Source organism: Trematomus bernacchii, unplaced genomic scaffold (assembly GCF_902827165.1).
Source record: "Trematomus bernacchii unplaced genomic scaffold, fTreBer1.1, whole genome shotgun sequence".
NCBI classification, from domain to species: domain Eukaryota; kingdom Metazoa; phylum Chordata; class Actinopteri; order Perciformes; family Nototheniidae; genus Trematomus; species Trematomus bernacchii.
In genome coordinates this window covers 4450915-4474354 of record NW_022988098.1, presented here as the reverse complement: position 1 = coordinate 4474354, position 23440 = coordinate 4450915, and the positions used below count along the sequence as shown (strand labels likewise).

The 23440-nt window shown below is 42.1% G+C and overlaps 1 protein-coding gene across 6 annotated transcripts in view; it reads left to right on the top strand.

The window, feature by feature from the left end:
* Nucleotides 1-23440, top strand: part of itpr1b (inositol 1,4,5-trisphosphate receptor, type 1b) — a 123425-nt gene that overhangs the window by 56191 nt on the left and 43794 nt on the right. For 4 of the 6 annotated variants that reach the window (XM_034121615.1, XM_034121614.1, XM_034121613.1 and 1 more), the window contains 2 exons: nucleotides 1039-1168; nucleotides 14960-15144. In XM_034121615.1, coding sequence (XP_033977506.1) covers nucleotides 1039-1168; nucleotides 14960-15144 — 315 coding nt within the window. Of the gene's footprint in view, nucleotides 1-333; nucleotides 382-1038; nucleotides 1169-14959; nucleotides 15145-23440 lie in introns of all 6 variants that reach the window. The other 2 variants (XM_034121610.1, XM_034121611.1) reach the window with 1 other exon arrangement.

The following is a 23440-nucleotide window of genomic DNA, read 5'->3' as shown; positions in this document are numbered from 1 at the left end:
ATCTGGGTGTACAAAGTTGAGGAAAAATGACATCCAAATGTAATATTTAACTAATAAATACATAGGTATATGATGTTTTAGAATAAATGTCAGTCCTTTTTTGCATGAAGCCTTGCATGACTTTGACTCGCCCTCGCATGTTCCCTGACACAACCACTTCCCTTTTAACTGCACGATCTAATTTGTTTCCTGCATGCTAGTGAAGTTAAACTAATTTGCACTGTATTAACACCCTATTTTGTTTTCTAATTTCTTTCCCAAATTTCCTTTTCCTGCCTTTTTTTTTTCTTTCTTACATTTTATTGCTTTCTGCTAACTCACCTCACCTTTAAGGAGCTTGATCCCAACCAGCCCCAGAAGCAACTGGAGGATCAAAGGAGGGTAGGTACTAACGTTTGGTTTGCTGTGGTCCGCTGCAGGCCAACAACTGACTGACTGTTGTGATGCCCTCACAGTCACACTGCTCCACAGCATGGCCATCACTCACTCCCCTGTCAGTTATACGATATGAAACATGTGTGGCACATCAACGAATGGACCTGAACTCTGGGTGTTCATCTCTTCTTTGACATTTTGTGACATGTTTGGGCCGGAGGGGCTGAGTAGGTGACTGCGCTGCATTGATTTACATCAAACCAATATGGGTAAACACTGACTGTCAGCATATGTTGAGATGAGAGAGGGCACAGTGTCGCCTTTGAACATCACTGACTGAGGTTGGAGGGCAAAGGTCAAATATGAAGATGCTGTGTTTTGAGATCTTTCAAAGAGAGGTATCTTTTCAGGATTAGCCTCCAATGATTTTCCACTCTTTTTTTATGTATTCTTGTATACATTTCTATTGATACCTGATTTCTGTACAGCAGAAATTAGAATTTCTAAAAGAAACAAAAAAAATCCATTCTGCAAAAGAGAGATTTCTATGTAAACGTGTAACTTATTACAGCTTTATATTGTGGTGTTTTCCATGTGTGACTGATCAATTTCTGTGACATTGTAACTTAAGTTTAATCTTCTAACACCCATTTTCACTAATAGGGCGAAGCTCTGCGGCAGATCTTGGTCAATCGATATTACGGGAACGTGAAATCTGGCCCGAGGAGAGATAGCCTCACAACCTTCAGCAACGGCCCACTTGCTGTTGCAGCGCCGGGGAAAACACCTACAGGTGTGTGTGTGTGTGTGTGTGTGTTTGTGTAACAATAGTGTCTGTTATGCTGATAAAGATAAGATGAATTGATTTTGAATGATTTACTCTGGAAAACTGCTTCAGTGCGACAATAAGCTAAATGCACAGCACAAAACTAAATTAAGTCAAACATTAAAATAGTTGAGCTTATACAGCTGCTACATGTTTAGTGATAGAGAGAACTGTGAAACCTTTCAGCTGTAGTCAGGCCATTCAAACTTTAACTAAACTGAAAGTGAACGATCTTCACGAAAGATGCTTTCCAAAGCTTTGGGATCCTTCAGGGTGTCCAAGATTGGATGGATAATAATAAGAACTTAGTATGTTTGTATCAGTTATTTAGTTTTGATATTGAATGATTTATTTACAATCAGGGGGCCCTATTATGCTTTCTGAGGTTTTCCATTTCCTGTAGTGTGTCCCCCCCCCGCGGTCGAAACGCCTCCATTGGACTCCTTTGTTTACCTCTGTAACATAAGGCGCGTTCACACCAAGTACTTTTCCCACAATAGTTCATGAGAACTCTTTTAGTTCTGATGAACTAAAGCAGATCGCGTTCACACCAAAATGAGTTCCTGGGGGTGGATTAGGCAAATGAACCGCTGACGTCACTTCTTCTTCTTCTGCTTTGGGTTTACTGGCAGGCCGCAAACAACTTCACGGCGAGTACAGTAGGTGGCGGTATGCACCTTAAAGTTGCAATCCGCCAAAAAACCGAGAGAAAAAGAAGAAGAAAAACCTCCCGCGCCCACTTGCTGTAAATGAGGCGTCTGTTTACCTTCCGACCTCAGACATGAGCTTCGTCTGCGTTATTTAAGCAAACACAAATACAGATCGTCGACCAGTCAAATGCAATAGAGTGGCGAAGTCCCTCCCCTTCCGGTGGACCTCCATGGGACCTTATTTCGGAAAAATTATGTATTGAAGTCAATGGAGAGAGAAAGATTATCTTTCGATCCCGTTTGAATTGTGCCACGAATTACACATATGATGTTTGTCAATTTAAAAGATAATTTTGCAAGTCAAAAAAAAAAGAAAAGTGTTGTAAAACTGTGAAGTAACACATTTGTTTGTGTGAAACGCTCAATGAACTACATCTCTGGTCAACAACACACGTCACCAAGATGGCCGTCACTACTGTCAGCAAAACGATTGACTATCCTCACTATCACCACAATGAAACACGTCCTGAAGAATGTCATGCAAAGCTGCCTGCCTGCCTTCCTTTGATTCTCTCTGAACTGCCTGGTCGTTTTAATGTTTAATGTCAACCATTTGTGCAGATAGCATGAAGTAGAGAAGATCGCCAATGCTAACGTTAGCGTTAGCATTTCTCCCCCGGGCTTAAATTGTGTATTATAGAATGATCACACCGGTGACAGTACTATTCAAAGGGTTCACGAAATATGACTACTACTCTTACTGTTTAACATGTTGGGTTACTTCATGTTACTTCATGTTAAGGCTAATAAAAATGACACGGCTGTAATGCTAACTAACGTGCTAGCTACTAGCTAGCTTGATCCAGACACTCCTCTTTCATCAGACGGGAAGCGAAAGAATGAGCAAGACCCATTGCTGGTATAATAACAACCTGGTACTAAGCACACAGGCATCTTGTTAAAGTTATCTTATCTTAGCCAGTGCCATATAGATAGATTATATCTATATGGCACTGATCTTAGCTATTGTGACATCACTTACGCGACTCTGGGATTTGTAGTCTTTCTAGTTGCGTATTTTTCAAAGTCTTATATTTCAACAGTTTTAAGACAAACTGTGACTTTTTTGACATGGAAATGATTTTTTTAAGATTGACAAACATCATATGTGTAATTCATGGCACAATTCAAACGGGATCGAAAGATAAGTTTTCTCTCCCCATTGACTTCAATGCATAATTTTTCCGAAATAAGGTCCCATTACCCGGAAGTAGGTGGGCGTGACTTCGCCACTCTATAGCAATGCTGATTCGGAAGCGAAGGCGGTTAAGAAGGATTGACAAAAGGATTGGACGACGACATGCACGCGCTACGCTACGTGTGAAATGAATAAACTGTGCCAGGTGTGTCGTATGCACACTAAATAGGCTCAGCAGCTAACACACCTTTATTATATATCCTCCTGAGAACAACTGCATCCGTCTGCCATGAACCCTACAGAAACCTACGTGTTAGTTTTGGCCCATAGTGGCCTCCATTTGTGTCGTGTAAAATGGGGGAAATCAAAAGTTAGCAAATCCCCATGTTCATAAAAACATTTAGTTTTAGGTCAAATAATTATTACACTGCTCTGAAACTCACTACACTAACTCCTAAGATGTTCCCTTACTATAATTAATTAAAAATATTTAACTCACAACACTGGTAATAACAAACTTAACCATTTATCTTTCTATAAATAAATAGTGCTTGTGTTGGACGCCATTTTGAAATACAATGAAATTATCTTTTTGAAAGCCACAATAAATAAAGCTTCGCCAGTTTATAACCGATGAAACATGATGGTATCAGAATAATAAGCAAGCTTAGTTACATGAAATGTAATGAAAAATGTAAGATACAGGCTCTGTTTAATCGCCATGTAGGTTCTCTTTTATTGCACACTCAAGACAATATCAATAACAGCATCACGCTGTCCCAGGTGTGTCGTATGCATGTAAATAGAAGTTAACATTTTCAATATCAAATAAAGTGTCAGTAGTATCAAAACATATATATATACATATATATAATAACAATAGGTAGGCTCAGCAGCAGACACACCTTAGTGCAAAGTGAAGTGTCAGTATTAATAACAGTGGCATATATATATATAATCACAATAATACAAAATTAACTGTCCCAGGTGTAGGCAATTTGGGGTGAAGTGTCTTGCCCAGGGACACAACGACATGTTGACTGCAGTGGGGTTTGAACCTGTGCTCCCCTGATCCGAACACCAACGCACCAGACCACTGCACCACACGCCTCCCAACAAGTCATTGTACAGTTTATCAACGACGACAAGTTTTTATTTTTTTATTGAAGGCCTGTTGGATTTAATCAGCTCGCTTTGCACTGCCAGAAGCCCAGCCTGAAAGGTAATTTGTTGCTCCACCTGGCGCGCCGACACCTCCACCTGGAGCGCCGCCGAGTCAGCATGGCGCTGCATCACCATGAGCAGCTGGTCGTCCGATTCCTGGGCCTTGGTTCAAGGTTCAAGGTTCTTTATTGTCAATCTGACATAGCTACAGAGTAATTATGCAGTTGAAAATCTTATGTCACAGGCTTCTCCAACAATGCAACATAATAACATAACATAATAACAATATGCGAATGCAGCAGCCGTTCGTCGTGCATCTCCTTGGCACGCAGGTCCTCATTCTCCTTGCTGACCATGGCACAGCAGTCCATCGCCATGATGGTGTCAAGGAAGCTGTCATCGCGTGCCCACTTTCCTAAGGTGAAATAAGCAAGATACAAGATCAGTTTAATCGCAACAACGAGACAGCATTGTCCAACATTGAACATGGTGCAGGCAGGGACAGTGTCCAAAATGCAGGTGTAAAGTAGAAGATAAGATAGGATCAAATAGAGCACACACAGTGCCACATAACTCTTACAGGAGTGACACTCGCACATAAACACTCACCGCCACCTGTATGTCACTTATGTGTCAAGTTTATTTATTCAGACTTGAGTGGACGTCGAGGAAGATGGCTGCTTAAGTTCGTGGCTCCGGCGCCATCACCATTTATTTTTGCTTAAATATCCCACTATCAGTGATACTTTTTATCTCGGTCACAAGTTATTAGTCCCAATAGTCATCTGTTACATTTAAACATGCCGAATACTAAAAAACATCAGAAAACCGTAGTTAATGCAACTCAACAACACCTGGTTCTCAAGGCTAATGCTAGCCCGAAGCCTGCGAATGTCTCACCGGACATTACGGTGTTGAACTCGGCTGCTACTAAGCCGACCAACACCGCGATTCTTGAGCTTCTTCAAAAGCTATCTAAGGACCAAACAAAGCACTTTACTGACCTTCGGAAAGAACTATCGGTAACGCGGAGAGCCGTTGTTGCTGTTGAGGAGAAGCTAGCCGACGTGCTTACCCGAATTACCAGTGCTGAGGCCCGGCTGGATATGCTGGAAGACACAGAAGACCAGCGCCGCAATTCTCCGCCAGCCCTAGCGTCGGAGGTAGAAACGCTGAATGCTAAGCTGGTGGAATACGAGGATAGGGATAGGCGGGTGAATTTACGCATCTATGGATTCCCGGAGCATTCTGAGGAGAAAGATGCTTTATCCTTCCTGAAGACAACGCTATCGGACATCCTTCAGACGGATTTTCCTGGGGGCCTGGATTTGGAGCGTGCTCACAGGTCTCTAGCCCCAATCAGGCCCGGGGCTCCACCGAGACCTTTCGTGGTGCGTTTCCTGAGATTCCAGCAAAAGGAGCACATAAGAAACGTCGCGAGGGAAATCGGAGATGTCAGGTGGAAGTCCCATAAAATAAACTTCTACCAGGATTTCTCAAAGGCAACGCAAGATCGGCGACGCTCCTTTTTGGAATGTAAACGGCTACTTCACTCGGCTAAGATCCCGTTTGGCATCGGATACCCTGCTGTACTGTCCTTCACTGCACCCAGTGGGGCTAAGCACCGCTTTGACGACCCGAAGAAGGCTATGCAGTGCATCAGAACTTTATAAACTTATAAGTGTTATCATGGACAGCGGACTGTGTCTTAGTAAACTGATTATTTATGTTCTTACGTTACTTGCCCACATTTTTATTTTTCTCTTGATTATTTGATGTTGTGATGGATCTTTTGCATGTGTTCTGATGACTCACTACGCTGACACGTTGCTCAGCAGTTCGTTAGATCATTGTCTAGCAATTAACAGATATCACCTGTTCTAATGGTTGGTGATGGTGCTGCCCCTCTTAGGCAGTTAGAGTTCCCAGATTTGAGTTATTTGTCCAGTTAGGGACTTATCAGGAATGTCGAGGAGGGACGTATCTCCTCACTTTTCTTGGGTTGTTTTTGAGTTTGTTTATGTTTTATGTTTTTTCTTTTTTGGGGAAGGTTTTTTTTGGGATCCAGATCACCATTTCTTGCTTGTTGAGGTGACTATACTTTATATTGTATTCTTACACTTCTCTACTTATGACTAATCTCAATTTGATTTCCATTAATGCCAGGGGACTCAATATCCCACATAAAAGGACCACTATTTTAGGATTTTTGCACAAGAAAAATATTGACTTTGCCATGATACAGGAATCACATTTACTCCGCAAGGATGCGGCCCGCTTTGCAAATAGGCTCTATCACCCTATTGTCTTTTCGTCTGCTCCTACGAAGACCAAGGGTGTGATGATAGTTTGTAGGCGCAAGCTGAAATTTGATCTGATCGGCTCTTGGACGGACAAGGAGGGGCGACTGGCCATTGCCAAGATTTGTCTGGACGGGCAGAATATAGCATTGATTTCTGCCTATGCTCCCAACACTTTCGAGGCTGGCTTTTATGACCAATTAACCAAAACTCTACGGGATCTCACGGGCTTTCGTCTGGTTATGGGCGCAGATTTCAATGCAGTATGGGATAGCAACATGGATAGAACGGGTGGGGCTGAGAGTAGAGACCAACGTCTCGCTTCTGATGCGTTACGCCGGTGGGCGGCCCAAACAAATATGATAGACATCTGGCGTGTGATGAATCCTTCCATAAAAGATTACTCTTTTTTTTCTCAGGTAGACATAAATCCTTTTCTAGGATAGATTTTCTCTTTGCGTCCAAAGATCTATTTCATAATGTTCGAAAGGCTTTCTATATACCAGTTACATGGACTGATCACAAACCCATCTACTGTTCTGTTACACTTAGGGCTGTCCCCACTAGAGCTCCCAGATGGCGTTTTAACTCCTCACTGCTGCGTGACGAAACATACAAGTCTCAGTTTGAGACTAACCTCCGCGAGTTTTTGGGGTTCAACAAGGGGTCAGTGTCTGACCCGAGAATTTTGTGGGAGGCAACGAAGGGCTTTATTAGAAGCAACACCACTCTGTACGCATCCACCCGAAACAAGGAACGTGCAGCTAAATTGGAAGCATTAGAACTAAAGTATGCTGCTCTCGATGCTAACTTACAACACCATTACAGCGATTCTGTTGCACTCCAAAAAGACCTGATCAAAAAAGAAATTAATTCTCTCCTCAGACGCCGTTCAGAATTTCTTATGCACAGAACCAGACAGACTTACTACTTCCACTCCGCCAGACCTAGCCACCTGCTGGCCTTGAGGCTTCGGACCAATGAACATTTTGCTGATATTTTCAGTGTTAAATCTATAGATGGCACTGTTCTAACCGATCCCAAGAGCGTGAACACCACCTTTGTTTCTTTCTACAAGGATCTGTACAGTTCGGAGAGTGGCTTTGTCCAATCTGTATGCGATGATTTTTAAAATAATATCCAAACGGAGTCTCTTTCTGTCAGCGACTCTGAAAATCGGAATGCCCCCATCACACACCACGAAATTGAGAAAGCAGTAATGGACATGCGTAAGGGCAGGTCGCCAGGCCCAGATGGTATTCCACCCGAATTCTATCTCACCTTTTGGCCCTTGCTCGGCCCCTTGCTTGTAGAGATGATATTATTTTCTATTAAGGAGGGTTCATTTTTGAGAGACGTCAACACTGCCCTGTTATCCTTGCTTCTTAAAAAAGGCAAGGATCCGACAGAGTGTACTAGTTACAGGCCCCTCTCACTCTTAAACACTGACGTAAAGATCTATGCCAAAGTGCTGGCTAGGCGCCTTCAGTCTCACATGACGGATCTAGTACATAGCGATCAGACAGGCTTTATAAAATCCAGGCTAGCCGCTGACAATGTAAGGAGGCTATTACACATCATAGATGGGGCCCAACATCTACCTTCCCCAGCTGCAGTTCTCTCACTTGATGCAATGAAGGCCTTCGACCGTCTAGAATGGCCCTTTTTGTAGTCGGTACTCGGGGCAATGGGCTTTGGCGCCCCTTTTATTGACATGGTCAAGGTGCTATATAAAAACCCAACAGCTATGGTGCTTACAGGCAAGGTATGCTCCCCATCTTTTGCTATCTCGAGAGGATCAAGGCAAGGCTGTCCGCTAAGCCCCTTGCTATTTGCGCTGTCACTTGAGCCGCTGGCACAGACCATTCGTCAGTCACCCACGTTATCCCCAATCTCCATTAATGGTACGCATCATCATCTTTCGTTATATGCTGATGATGTGCTATTGTATTTGGGCAATGCTGTACAATGTATCCCAAGAATACTGTCTATTGTCGATCGATATGTCAGCTTTCTGGGTTTAAGATAAATTGGCAGAAATCTGCTTTGATGCCCTTAACCAGGCAATGATCAATGCCCCTGTCCCTCCATCTATCCCAGTTGTCAAAACTTTTACATACCTGGGGATAGACGTTTTTCCCTCGATTCAGACAATAGTTAAACATAACTATGGTAACACGCTTCATAAAATAATTTCTGATTTGGATAGATGGTCTTCTCTGCCTAATTCACTTCGCAGCCGTGTATCAATAATCAAGATGAACATTCTACCCAGAGTTAATTTTTTTAGTTCAATGCTACCTCTTCCTCCACCAACTCAGTACTGGAGCAAGCTACAGACAGCTGTGACGACATTTTTATGGCAAGGCAAACGCCCTCGCATCAAGCTCTCTACAATGCAGCGGGACAGACAGGCCGGGGGTTTGTCTCTCCCAAATTTTAAACACTATTATTGGGCCTTCACGCTTAGACCCTTATTAACCTGGCTCCAGTCTGAGGAATCAGTGTCATGGCGGGCCCTGGAAGAGAGTCTAGTGCATCCTTACACCCTTCAAGATCTCTTGTATTCGAACATTCCTATTGCGCAGTGTCGTTGCAGGTTCGGCCCCATTATATCACAATTGCTGTCTGTCTGGAGGGCGGTAGAGAAACTATGTGGCTGCCCCTATGCATGGAATCCATGTTCCCCATTATTTAACAATGCCAGATTGTTGATTGGTGGCCATCCCATTCAGTTTCCTCAGTGGAAAGTGAGAGGGGTTCATATACTGGGGAACGTCTATGGAGATGAAGGTCTGCGTTCGTTTCGGGAGCTGTGTACAGAATTTGATTTACCTCGTTCCTCCTTTTTCTTTTATTTACAGTTGAGGTCGGCTTTAAGGGCTAGCGGTATTCCATTGCAAAGTCCTCTATCACCACACCCGCTTCATAACATTCTACACTCCACTAGAGGTACAAGTGGCCTTGTTTCCAAACTTTACTGGTTCATTTCACAACACGCTTATAGACCTCTGGCGTTAGATGTGATATGGAGGGCCGATATCCCAGATCTGGATCCAGAGTTTGATTGGGATGAAGTCTGGTCCAATATACTAATAGCTTCTAGGAATCCTGACCACCAGCACATACATTATAATTGTACTCATAGAGTTTACCTTACGCCTAGGAAGCTTTGTTTAATGAAAATAATTGCTGATCCAAATTGCACTCTGTGACGTAGAGGCTATTGGTACTTATTTACATATGTTCTGGGAATGTCCGCCAGTGGCCAGATTCTGGGAGATGGTTGCCTCTAACCTTTCGGCGATATTTGAGACTAACGTGCCTCATTCACCTGTCACACTTATCTTAAACGACCTGTCCAACCTGGGTTTAACCCTGACCAAAAGGCGAGCACTATTAGCCGGGCTTACAGCAGCAAAAAAATTGGTTGCGACTCGGTGGAAGCCTCCCCATTCCCTCTCACGTAAGGTCTGGGTTCTAACATATCTAGACATATCGTATCTAGAAATATCGACAGCCCGGGTACATGGGGCAAAGGAGTCAACAATAGAGATGTGGACTTCGCTCATTGTGAACCTCAAGGGCATATTAGGATAACTATCTAATGGGGATGGTGATCTGGATGGATGGGTGGGTGGGGAGGGACGTCACGTCACTGGGTTTTGTTTCTTTCTTTAGTTTTGTGCTGTTTTTGTAATGTATTGCATTTTATGTTATTGATTGTACCATTTCTTTTATAAATACAAAATTTGATCACAAAAAAAAAGATAGGATCAAATAATATAAAAAATAAATATCAAAGTGCCCTTATTTATTGTTTTGTGCTTAATGTATGCTTGAACTTTGTTTTATAGGGATTAGTGGACATCAGTTAGATGTGTAACCTTCTTTTAAGGCCAGAGTAGTTACAGTGTAAGTGGATTGACATCTAACATAACATGGCTGAGTACAATTATAACAATCAATAAATGTGCAAATATATTAGAACATCAGTCTTTGTGGCATGCAGGTAATCAACTGTTTAAGCTTTTACCATTAACATGTAGAATGAATGTTGCAAATGACTTGAAATTATAGCAACTACAATGTATTGTTAGAGGTAGCATTATGTCCAGCTAGCATGCTAATTGCTAACGTTATATTATCGTTTTATCCCGGAGGGGAAAACTAGTTTCTCATCCAGAGAGAAACACCTCGCCTGAAACACACGATTAGTGCCATGAGTTAGTGAAGCAAATTACAGAACATTGCACACTTATTCACAAGTCAAAACATGTTCATAGCGGGCACGGCTGAGAATAGCTAGCTAGCTAGCTAGCTAGATGTTGTTAGCCAGCTTGGACCTATGATAGCAAGTTCTAGCATGGCTAGCTCGATCTACTGAGCAAATAAAAGTACATCTAAGACCAGTATTGTGCAGATTAAAACAGTGCAGTGCATGTATTTTATTTTACCTTCGTAGTCGTCCCGACATGACTTTGCCAGGTCTGCTAACTTTGCTGAGCCACGGAAACTGCATTCAGTAGAAGCTTCTGAATGCGGCGCTTCGCGTCCTCCGAGTAAATCGCCAGAAGCGCCGACACATCCTCATCACTCCACCGCTCCGATGATTTATTTAGTGTTGCTATAATAACTGCTTTCACAAAAGTAATCTCTTCGGGTGCGCTGGCCGAAGCGAGCAAATACAATGGCCGCTTACAAAAAAAAATTCAGAGTCAACCGGGCGTGGTTTGCATTCCGCACAGCCAATCAGACGTATGAACTATTTTCTCCCACGACAGTCCCTGCTCTCTAGCAGGGACTGAAAAGCGGGTCAGATGAACTAATTTGAACTACTTTAGTTCCTGGGGCTTTTTGGTGTGAACGCAAATATATCGTAGTTCTGATGAACTATTGTGGGAAAAGTACTCCGGTGTGAACGCGCCTATAGTAACATCCAGAGGTGGGACCAAGTCATTGTTTTGCAAGTCCGAGTCAAGTCTCAAGTCTTTGCGCTCAAGTCCGAGTCAAGTCTCAAGTCTTTGTGCTCAAGTCCAAGTCAAGTCTCAAGTCAGGATGGGCAAGTTCAAGTCAAGTCCAAGTCCTAAACTTTGACAAAACGAGTCTTAAACAAGTCATTATGTGCTTTTCACCAAATGTAATGACACCCATCAACAGAATAATACTTAATAATTAAACTGCTCTTTATTAGTCACATTAATACTGTAATAATCTATTTTCTCTCTGCTGGTAAAGTAACGTGTTTTCTTCTATTGTAAGAGGGATCAGTAAGGTAATGCTACCGTGACGGTTTGATTCAGAAGGAGTTTAATTGATAAGATCCCTGATGTTGAGGTAACCAGAATGTTTATTTCCACTGTGTACAACATGTTATAAGGGAACCACAATCTATCTTTATGCAAGGGATAATGTGCAGCGAGGCGGTCTCTATGGGGAAAAGAACACCTGAATCTAGATCCCTCTGCAGGTGGTACTTTAACTGTATTTTGATGCTAATACTTTTGTACTTTTATTTGTAACATTTTGAATGCAGGACTTTTTATTGTAACCGAGTATTCCTACACTCTGGTACTTTTACTCAAGTACAAGATCTGAACTTCTCCCACCTCTGACAATAAATCCTGAGTGGTTACCAAAAAAAAAACCTGCTCTGAAGGTTATTTTCATTTTACAAATCCTGCACTCAGCTTTGCTTTCTCCAATATCATTGAAATGCAGCCAGAAGCTGCTTCTTTTTTCGGTTTTCGCTAATTTCTTGACTTTTTCCGACGCGCTTGCATTTAAATCCGTCTCCCCGTGGCTCTGTGTAGCTGGCCTGTACCACTACACCTGCTGTCTTTGGAGCGTCTGCCCCCCACCCTTCTTTCACATAATGGTATGATCCTAGTGTGTCCTCACATATGATTGGCCGCATGGTGGCCCAGCTAAATAAAGACCCGCCCCTGCCTGCAAGGATTCTCAGCAAGAGTTGCAGCGGCTGGAGATTCTGCTCTTCTAGCGGCATCTCGCGATCGGCGTGTTGGAGACCTCTGAATTAAATTATCAAGTCACCTCAAGTCAGAAGGCTCAAGTCGAAGTCAAGTCCCGAGTCATTGGTGTCCAAGTCGAGTCGCAAGTGTTTTGTGATTTTGTCAAGTCGAGTCCAAAGTCATCAAATTGGTGACTCGAGTCTGAATCGAGTCCAAGTCATGTGACTCGAGTCCACACCTCTGGTAACATCACTATGTACCACTAGCGCTGCAACACATTGTACATGATAGGCTGAGGGGTGGGACATCTCTGAGTGGTTGACCAATCACAACAGAGCCGGCCAGCTAACCAATCAGAGCAGACTGGGCTCTGGTTTCAGACAGAGGGTGAAAAGAGGTGCTGCAGCAGAGGCAGTATGAGAAAAAGAAAGACCTTTTTGAACATTAAAGCAAGGAGACATGTCCCAGGAGGGGCACAACATAATAAAGCCTGAGAATTAGCATAATGGAAATGAAAAAAATGTACTCCAAAAGTTCTACTTATTTCTTTGTGAGAAAATCGGTCCCTGTTGTGAATGTAGTGAGTTAAAATAATGTCAAATCATTCAATACATTTCACAGGAAAGTGTTGTCAGATTATGTGGAAGGTCTTATCACGTAGGAAATGTTTGTCACAGATTGCATAGTCATATCGACAGGCGCAATTTCCGCTGGGTAACACTTGACTAAAGTTGGCTTTCACACGGTCGCCCACCTGGATCACATATCGTTAATCTGCAGTCTTGGGCAATCATGGGCATGTGTGCATCGGGTTCACAGCAACACATTTAAAGACCATAGATATGTTGTGAAGAAAGAAAAAAAAAAAAGCCGTCTCGCCATCCATACTTTGCTCAATCTTTCCTCAATCAAGACTGACATTCACAAATCGAATAGATTGTTCCTAACTGACATTTATTCATGCCGACGAGTCTCATCACAGCCATGAGTCATCGTTCATCTCTAAGGCTTGAGAGCGAAAAGGAAAAAAAAAAAGAGATCTTATTCACAGCCATGGCCTTGTACTCCTTTAAGCCCTTGGACCTCGGCTCTGCCTCCGAGCATACTGACTCTCTGCTCAGCATAACGTGGGCCGTGTTGTTGCCAGGCGACCAGAGAGCCATGCTCCGTCTAGAATGGGATGTGTTGTTGATTCAGTGGCTCGCACAGCCAGAGACGGCTCTGATGGGTGCTGTTATCTCACCGCTGCTGCAGTGCCATCAGATGTTATTTGTGGCGGATGGATAGAAAATACACCTGTTGTTTATTCCATGCTGCAAACACTTTTTTTTCCCTATATGGCTACATATAGTCAGTCAAATTTATTGTCAATCTTTCAGTTTGTGTGTCGGGACAGAAAGATCGAAATACCGTTTCCCACAATCCCGATTACAAATTATAAATATATATAAAAATATGTATATATGTATATCAACATTTATACATATGCACACATTAAGACATACATAAAAGCACAACAATCAATCGGGAGAGCGAGGGGCCGCTGCGTCCGCACGCGCCGCCATCTTCTTATATATAGTATAAGCCTGCTTTAAACAACCTCTGGACCTTTTTATTTTCTTTAAAGCCATAATTATTGAAGTACTGATGACATATTTATGTAGGCCTTCCTGGAAGTTTGCAGTGCAAGGGCTCCATTGACATAACTAAATGGATTTAGCTTAGGGCATAAAACATTTCAATTCTTCAATTAAACTTGTATACGAAGTCAGCTGTGCTTCTGTTCAGGATTCTTGGAAACTTGATGCTATCTAGCAAACCAGCTGTTTGAGCAGAACTGTAATCAAGGATGAGTCATCAGCAGATGGCATTGATTACCTTCAGGCCTTCCTCCTCTTATTACAGATATTTGTCTTTATCCAAGAAGAAGTATGGACACACTGTTGATTATAGGATCACTTTGAAGACTCTTTTGGGCAATATGTCGTCTCCTTTTTTTTTGTGGCTATAATGATAGAAATGTGGTGATTTAATAGTTGTTATATGTATCTATATTGAATTTTAACAATTTTCTACATTTAAAATGTGGTTTATTTTCTTAATATTTCCCAGTAACCTATAATTGGTTGATTTAAGTGTGCGGGGGGGCGTAATTCATTTGGCTTTCTTACTAACTGATACTAGTGCACATTCAATATCTTACTTTTCCTTTTTAGCTGAACTAGGTGTTATCTTTAGCGTTTTTTCATAGTTTTAGTAGGCTATAACTATAATGACATAATTTTTCATCTTGTCACAACACATCCATTAAAATGCATAAAGCCTGCAGTATGATCAAAATGGTCAAACTCATAGATGCATTAAGTATTCAAATATGATAATGAATTGTGACCTATCTTCTATTATGTAACCTGACTGAAATCTGAATACATCAGCATTTTAATATTGATGATAATTCACTTCTGCGTCCACAGTTGTCAGCTCCGGGGTGGGAGGTCGAGGGGAGCTGAGTCTGGCCGAGGTCCAGTGCCACCTGGACAAAGAAGGGGCTTCTGACCTGGTCATCGACCTCATCATGAACGCCACCAGCGACCGCATCTTCCAGGAGAGCATCCTATTGGCCATCGCTCTGCTGGAGGGGGGCAACACGGTCATTCAGGTGAGTGCTGGTCACTGGTTACAACACTTCAAAGCACAAGTGGTGCAGAGGAAAGTGTTAATGAGGTCCAACACTCACACGTCCAGCCTGCAATTAAATGGGACTCCTGACAGCTTTTTCTTTACAGAGGCATGAGCAGAATCTCAACAGGAAGATTTTATCTCAAGGGTTCAAAGCTGTGCTGCAAAGAATTTAAGTTATTCCCCTGGAGCTCCACCACCAAAGGCAGAAAAAATAAGTGGCCAAGGAGGACTTGGAGTAGGAAAAAGGAAAGTACTCTGTTGACAGTACAGCAATGGGTACATTTAAAAAACTAACGTTGTGGTTAGTGTTAGGGTTTCACAATCGGTTGCAGATAGCATCTCAATGTTTTGCACTTATTAACACTTTAAGTTTTGGCGTAAAAGTCAGTTAAGGCCATGTGGAGGAGAAAGGGAAGTCAGAGAGGAAGAGGAACCGTAGTCTCTCCGAGGTCAAATCTGTGCGGACAAAATGCGACATCGCCTCCCCACAGCCAGACAGGGGTTGCCAAGGCAACTCTTTGCAGACCTCCCAGCGACAGGTAGAGAGCCGCTGTGTTTGCAACTGCATTACTTCAGCTTTGCAGACAAATGTGCATGCGGGCTCGTGTGTCTACATACTAGAAAACGTGCATGCACGTATTTGTGACCAATGCGAGCTGCTTGGAAGCCGTCTTTCAGTGGAGTCTGGTTTTGTGGTTTGTGTGTGTGTGCACTTTTGTGTTGTGTTGCTTAAACCGTCTTGTTGCATAATACTCCCCTATTTGGATAGTGTTGTTATTTAGGGTGGGAATATGTCTGAGTCCTCTGATCTATTCCGATTCTGATTGTCACTCATTTTTGATTAATAGAAACGGGTGCACTATTTTCAGGTGCTTAAATCCATAACTAGCAGTTAAGCTAACTGATCATGATGAAGATTTCTTTCTAAATAAAAAAAAAGTGCTTTTAATAACTGCACGGTTAAACTTGTTGTTTGGCAGCATTTTACAGTCTGTTGTTTGTGTGAGCATAATTACCTCAAAGTGTGATTTACTGAAACACGTCATTAGTTAATTGTCTCTCTCTCGTACTCGCCTGACTCCTGTTATGTAAGCTGCTCCCGGCCTCTCTGCCGGGGTTAACGGAGGCCAGAGCCCGAGGCCTTCAAACATTCAGACTGTCAACACCATGCTTCGCTGGTTAAAAGATGGCAATAAAAGGCGTAAATCCCCACAGGCCTCCAGAGAGTTCCAATATATTTCAGTAGTGCTATCTGAGGAGAAGTCTCTCCCTGTGGCCTCCCTTAGGACAGATCATCTCAGGTGACTTATCGACTTCATTTGTTGTTGCAACGGACCTTTCTTTTAGGTCAGATGGTCAGTGTCCACTGCTGAGAGTAGCCTGGGGCGTGCACTTTGAACTGGGCGTGGAACTGTTTTGTTTTGTTTTGTTTTGTGCCCCCCAGCCTAATATTTGCAAAGCTCTTTGTCTTCTTGGAGCAAATGTTATCATGTTTCAATTCAGGTTATCCTCCAGTAAAGCTGTAAAGCCTGGCGACCCTGTCAGTTGTTCGGTGGGTGTTCACTTTTTACCTTCAAATAGCTGGAACACATTCAAAGTCAGTTCACCTTAAAGGGGCCCTATTATGCTGATTTTTAAGGTTCATATTTGTATGTAGTGCCTCTACTGTGACATGTTTACATGCTTTGATGTTCAAAAAGCTTGTTGTTGTTGTTGCTAGCTTGGGGGCTAATCAGTTTTTATCCGTAGTGTCATTTGTTAGTCAAAACTATTAAATCAAATTGTATTTATAAAGCCCAATATCACAAATTATACATTTGTCTAAGGGCGTTTTACGGACTATACAGAATACTGTATAACACCCTCTGTCATTAAACACTTTTAATGCACGAGCAAAAACCTCAAAGGTAAAATGGAAAAACATTTAAAAATAACTTCAGGGTGAACAAAAGTCCAACATTTTGTGTGTGTACAGGAAATAAAACATAGCTAAATACACCCAGTTATTACATACATTTAAAAAAAATACATATTTAAATGACAAAAGATGCTCAACAGGGGTCAACCTGGGCCTGGTTTGCAGTACACTGGGGAATAAAACCTGCAGTCTTTGGCTTTCTTGGTAAAAAGCACCTTGTTATTTGCAAATAGACAGAGAAATGGCAATACATATCTCAACTTCTAACAGCACAGGTAAAACGTTTTTCAACTTTACCTGTGCTTGTTGAAAATAACCTCAAAGTGCACTTGATGAGGACGCTGCATCAGTTTATCGGCTTGAAAGAAACACGGCTATAAAGAAGCTTCTTGTTTCAGGATTCAAGTAAGGTGTTTTTCTCCTTCTTTCGGCATGGCGCAGGGACAAGTGAGCTTTGTTGAACAATCATGGTCCAGAGTGAATTTACAACATATCAGCAGATGCACCATATTTCCCTGTGTTACATAACGACAGGCCGCCTTGCCCCCTTTTTGGGACAGAAGGTTTCTTGTTGTCTTAATGAAAGCAGGACAAAAACAAGCTCACAGGTTTCTGTAAGCAGACTTGTTTATTTGTTTTTGAGGTTATCCAGGGTCGTAGCCAAGCCGACAACATTTCTTGGAAAATTGAGCGGAGGAGAGAAAGATAGAGCAGTTGGGTAGCTTTAAGATAAATTTATCCAGAGCTCTACGGAGTTGGACCTGATATGGCGGTAACTGTGTTAGTGAATACATAAAGGGACGGGTAAGGATACACACTGTTACCTGGCTTTCCCCCTACATGATGTTTGAGGGAAACACACTAAACAGGCCACCACTAATTCCCTCCACAGACATGTTTATCAGCCTGCCAAAATAAATAGATACTTCCTGAAAACGTGATAAAATGTACACTCGACCTGATCGAAAATGTAATAAAACTAAATAATGGAATTACTTGACCAATAATGTAAAAAAATGCAATCACTGATAGCATAATAACATTAATTTCTGGGGGGTTTTATACTGGCGATGTCATATTGCGATGGATAACGCTTCTCAGAAAGTGTGAAAGTATACCACATTAATAATACTGTTAGTGCCATGCCTCCTGAAAGATTATTATTTGACAGTAATTTCATTTTTGCAAACATGGCCTAGATAGCTAGTCAATCTTTTTCCGAATGAGTTTATGGTCTCAATCGCAAGTTTTCCTCACATTTAGATTAGATAAGATTCATCTTTATTGTCATTGCACAGCGTACAAGTACTGAGACAATGAAATGCAGTTAGCATAAATATAGTATTTGGTGCATTATAGTCCAATTTAGACTAAAATAGACAACAAGGATATATTTTAAGGCGGGGCTACCCTGTGATTGACAAGTCAAAAGCACACTGTTTTTGCCTTAGGACTTTATCCATTTCACAGGAGTTCATTTTAAGTTCATAGAAGTGTGATTGTACTGAACTCCACCCTCTTGTTGTTCCTTCTTTGTGTCAAAAAGCCAAGATGGCGACGGCCAGACTACAATTAGATGCCATAGAAACCCTAGTGCACAAACCATTAGGGGGCTGCAGGGTTACTAAGTCCACTTCCTATTTACAGTCTATGATTATCAGAAAAATATGCATTAAACTAAAATCATCAGTCAGGACATTGTATTACATTATTAGTGAAGTTACTGCATTATTGGGTGCTGCTAGCCCTTTCCTTATTTTAGCCTACCTGAATACTAATTCACAAGTGGGTCAAAAATAATTGTAGTTAATGAAATACTTGGTTTTAACTTAGGCTTTTTTATTTCATCATCTAAGCATCTGCCCATACACTGAAAAAATGTATTATTCTATTCACTTAGCATGTCCTAGCTCATTGCATGTTTTAGGTGAAGCTCCTTTTCTTAATACGTAACATAGAAACACAAGACTTGGTATCAGGGTTTTAACACAACAACAATTCTTACAAAGAAATCTGACAAGGAAGTTATACAATGATGCAAATATGCTAATCTTTATCATATATGATTAATGACCTACTGTACCTGTTTTAATCATATATAAACCACGCCTGCATCTATCATCATAGACAAGCCTTCATGTTGTCTAACACGTCGGCTCACACCCTGCAGGTTGTTGTTCAGCGATAAGCAGCACACTCTGACACTTATAGTGAAACTCAAGCAGACACCAGGCCCTCAGACTGTATCATAGCCCTAAAACTACTCTGTTGCATACTCATCTGTGCACTCCATTAGCACACACACCGACACGTACACACTCCTGGATATTTTTAGAAACTACAGAGCTTGTTCCAAAAACAGCCCCCTTTGAGAGAGTGTGTGTTTGTGTGTGTTTATGTAAGAGAGAAAGAAAAAAAAGGGTAGATCCGCACCTCCCAGCCCACCATCCATCTCCACTGTCTTGATGATCCTGAGCTGTCACAGGACCAAACAGGTGCCACCGCTCTGACTCACCGGGCTTGTTGTGGCACGCCTGATACCCTCAGCCTGTGATTTACCCCCCCCCCCCCCCCCCCCCCCTCCACCACACCTACCTCTGCACGGTTCATGTTCACTTTACTGCTTCTACTTGGAAAGCTTTAAAAAGCTCCTGCAAAGTGGGTTTCCAGGCATCAGTGTCATCAACTTACCATTAGTGGTGTAAAGAAACTAATTACATTTACTCAAGTACTGAACTTAAGTGCAATTTTTGAGGGACTTGTACTTTACTTGAGTATTTTTTTTATTTTTTTTATTTGAGTTTGATACTTACTCAGTGGTAAATCATGTACTTTTACTCAACTACATTTATTTAATAGGCTACCTTTAGTTGATTTGCAAATATAAATTGATGATGTGAAATATAATCAACACTTAAAAAATACTTTAATTTCACCTTGAGTAACATTTACAAGCTACCCTGCAGTATACACAGTCATTCAAACTAGCTGCACCTTTACTAGCTTGGATAACACTTTAATGATCAATCATTGTAATATAAACATGTAATTTATATTGGGCCAATGTGCATAAATAGTACTTTTACTTGTGTTACTTTAAGTATAATTTGATGCTAATACTGTTATACTTGAGTAACATTTTGAATACAGTACTTTTACTTGTAACAGAGTATTCCTACACTCTGGTACTTCTACTTTTACTGAAGTACAAGTCTATGTACTTCTCCCATCTCTGCTAACCAGCACTCTTCTAACTACAAAGTGGGCAGGGTATTCTTTTAAAAAAGTTTTTAGAAGTTTAATGACTTCAATCCCCTTCAAAAGTGCAGCCTTTTAGTGGCATCAGTGAATTTACACTCTTGTTGTTGTTGCTGAACTCATTTGACGTTTCTTGGCTCGTTGCCTGCAGATTATCTTGTGAACACACACTCACTCGTGCATTTCACTTTCATTTAAACCTCTCTGTCTGACTGAATCTCCGTGGTTACCGCTGGTGGCAGAGTGTGCCATTGAAAGCCCTCCAATGAGCACAGAGATGGCTTTGTCACTCACCAAGGTGTCAGGCTAGAAAGGCGAGAGGGGGAGACGGATAAAAAAATAGAAAAGAGGGAGCTGCTGGTGTAAACAGGCCTTACGTAAGCGGCACGTGTTGATGCCAGGAGCGGTTTGGCAGCTGACAGCCAGGGAGAGGGGAATAAAAACAGGAGGAAAGCAGAATAATCAGGAAGGAGGCCACCATGTTGAATCTGTAGAAAAGGAGACGTCAACATAATGTGCCGAACATGACTGACAGGATCAGCACAGCTCCCAGGAGGCTTAATGACTCTGTAGTGAGACATGTACAAGGCTAAGCTGTCTCAGGGCGAGAGCTGCGGCTGATTGGCTTACTGACCATTTCCTTTGCAGAATGACTCAATGGGGAGAAGTTAAGGGTAAATTGGATTGCTCAAACAGGTTGTTATCAAAGATGAAACAGGTTTCCTTGTGTAGGAAAGTGCATCTTCCCGTCCCACTGGTACTCATTTCTTTCAGTACCTTGCTTTAAGAAATTACATTTACATTAAACTTTTAAGGCTAATAAGAACATTATCATCAGTTGATGGCCGACGGTATCAGAATTTGCATTTGGGCATTTTTGTTCCATCTATTTTGTGCTTATGTTTTAGCTAAATTCAACATGATTGATCAATACTTCTCAGACTACCAATAGATACCAGATCACTTCCAATATCAAAAACTGACTGGTAGCAAAGCACGGGGCAACAGTTGCATGCTGTTTCTGTGCATATATAACAGAGAAGTATTGACGAGATGATTGCGATCAGTAAAGAAATTGAGTTTTTACGGCCGCAGTCATGAGTTTTATTTAATACGGTAACCTTGTAAAGCTGCTGTCCTGGAGCTGTTACATTACATTATTACATTACATTACATTTAGCTGACGCTTTTATCCAAAGCGACTTACAATAAGTGCATTCGACCAAGAAGATACAAACTTGAAGAAAACAGAATCATATAAGTACATCAGGTTTCATAGAGCCAAAACATTTCAAGTGCTACTCAACAGGCTTTAGATAAGCCAGTCCTTTGTTAGTATATAAGTGCTTTGATAGTATATAAGTACTTTGTTAGTACTTTTATTGCTCGAAGTGGAGTCGAAAGAGGTGAGTTTTTAGTCTGCGCCGGAAGATGTGTAAGCTTTCTGCTGTCCTGATGTCAATGGGGAGCTCATTCCACCATTTTGGAGCCAGGATTGCAAACCGACGTGTTTTTGCTGATGGGAACTTGGGTCCCCCTCGCAGTGAGGGTGCAGCGAGCCGTTTGGCCGATGCAGAGCGGAGTGCACGTGCTGGGGTGTATGGTTTAACCATGTCCTGGATGTAGGAAGGGCCAGATCCATTCACGCTAGTACCAGTGTCTTGAAGTGGATTCTAGCAGTTACTGGAAGCCAGTGAAGGGAGCGGAGGAGCGGTGTGGTGTGGGAGAATTTAGGAAGGTTGAAGACCAGACGAGCCGCTGCATTCTGGATGAGCTGCAGAGGTCGGATGGCACATGCAGGTAGACCAGCCAGGAGGGAGTTGCAGTAGTCTGTTGTCTGCAGAAGTCAGCCCGGTTGCATAAGTCCACTGCTGTCTCTTAATCAGATCACTATCAGCGAATGAGCCTATCTTGTCAACAACACGATGTTAACAGCTTGCAAGACAAGCGGGAAGAAACTGTTGCATAACAAAGAGAAGGAAAACAACTCGGATTTGCCTAATGCATTAAGTGCACTGCAACCCTTGGGACCTGTCAGGTGATTTGATCTGCAGATTCTCACTAAATAGGTTGTTACGGTATCAAATCATTTCTATGCAGCTAAAGTCATTCCTCATGCAGGTCTTTTCTCTCTTTTAGAAACGTATCTGAGTTCAGCTAAACCTGGATATCTTATGTAACATGCTTTCAACACAGCCCCAGAATCTATGTTTGTGATATCTCCTGCTTGCATCAAACCCCCCTACACACACACACACACACACACACACACACACACACACACACACACACACACACACACACACACACACACACACACACACACACACACACACACCTCTCCTGCCATTTTGGGACCATCCCTCCCTCCTCGCTCCCACACCACACACTCCTTTCATTCTGTTCTGGCGCTGAAAAGCAGGGTAGGGTTTTCCTTTCTCCCTTCTCCTCTCACTCTCTCCTCGGCTGTGCACAGGCTGATGTAACAGCGTTTATAGCTGTGGCGCTGTGTGCCCTCACTGTAACCACTCGGCTGATTACAGGTCTTATGTAAGGAGGGATTGTGGAGAGGGAAAATGGAACAGAACATATGAGCCTGTTGCAGAAAAACAACAGCTCCATGCACATGAGGCTTACTGACAAGATTGCCATTTGTGTAATTCAGCAAGCATCTTACTCATGCTGAATTGTTGCATAGTCCAAAAACCCATAAAAGCAGAAATGTGTATTGTAGTGCAACCACATAACATTTTACTGCAACGGAAATTAGGCAAATCATATCAAGACGTTTATTCAGCTGCGTCGCATTGGCACTTTGTTTCTGTGCATTTACAGTAGTGTGTCCTCTGCAGGGTGTGTAGTTCTGTCTTTGTCGGTGCATGTATTTGAGTTTGGCTGCATGTCAATATCCCAAAAATCAGGTGAGCCCAGGGCGGCCTTTTCAGAAGGTTTTTACGGTGAGCGGAGGCTTATGTAACTGCCTCTAACTGAACCTCTGGCTGTCAACACGGTGTAGAAACCTTACAAGACACAATGATAAGAAGTGGCAGTTATTTAATAAAAAATGCCCTTTGATCTTCAAGACCTTGCTCTTTGA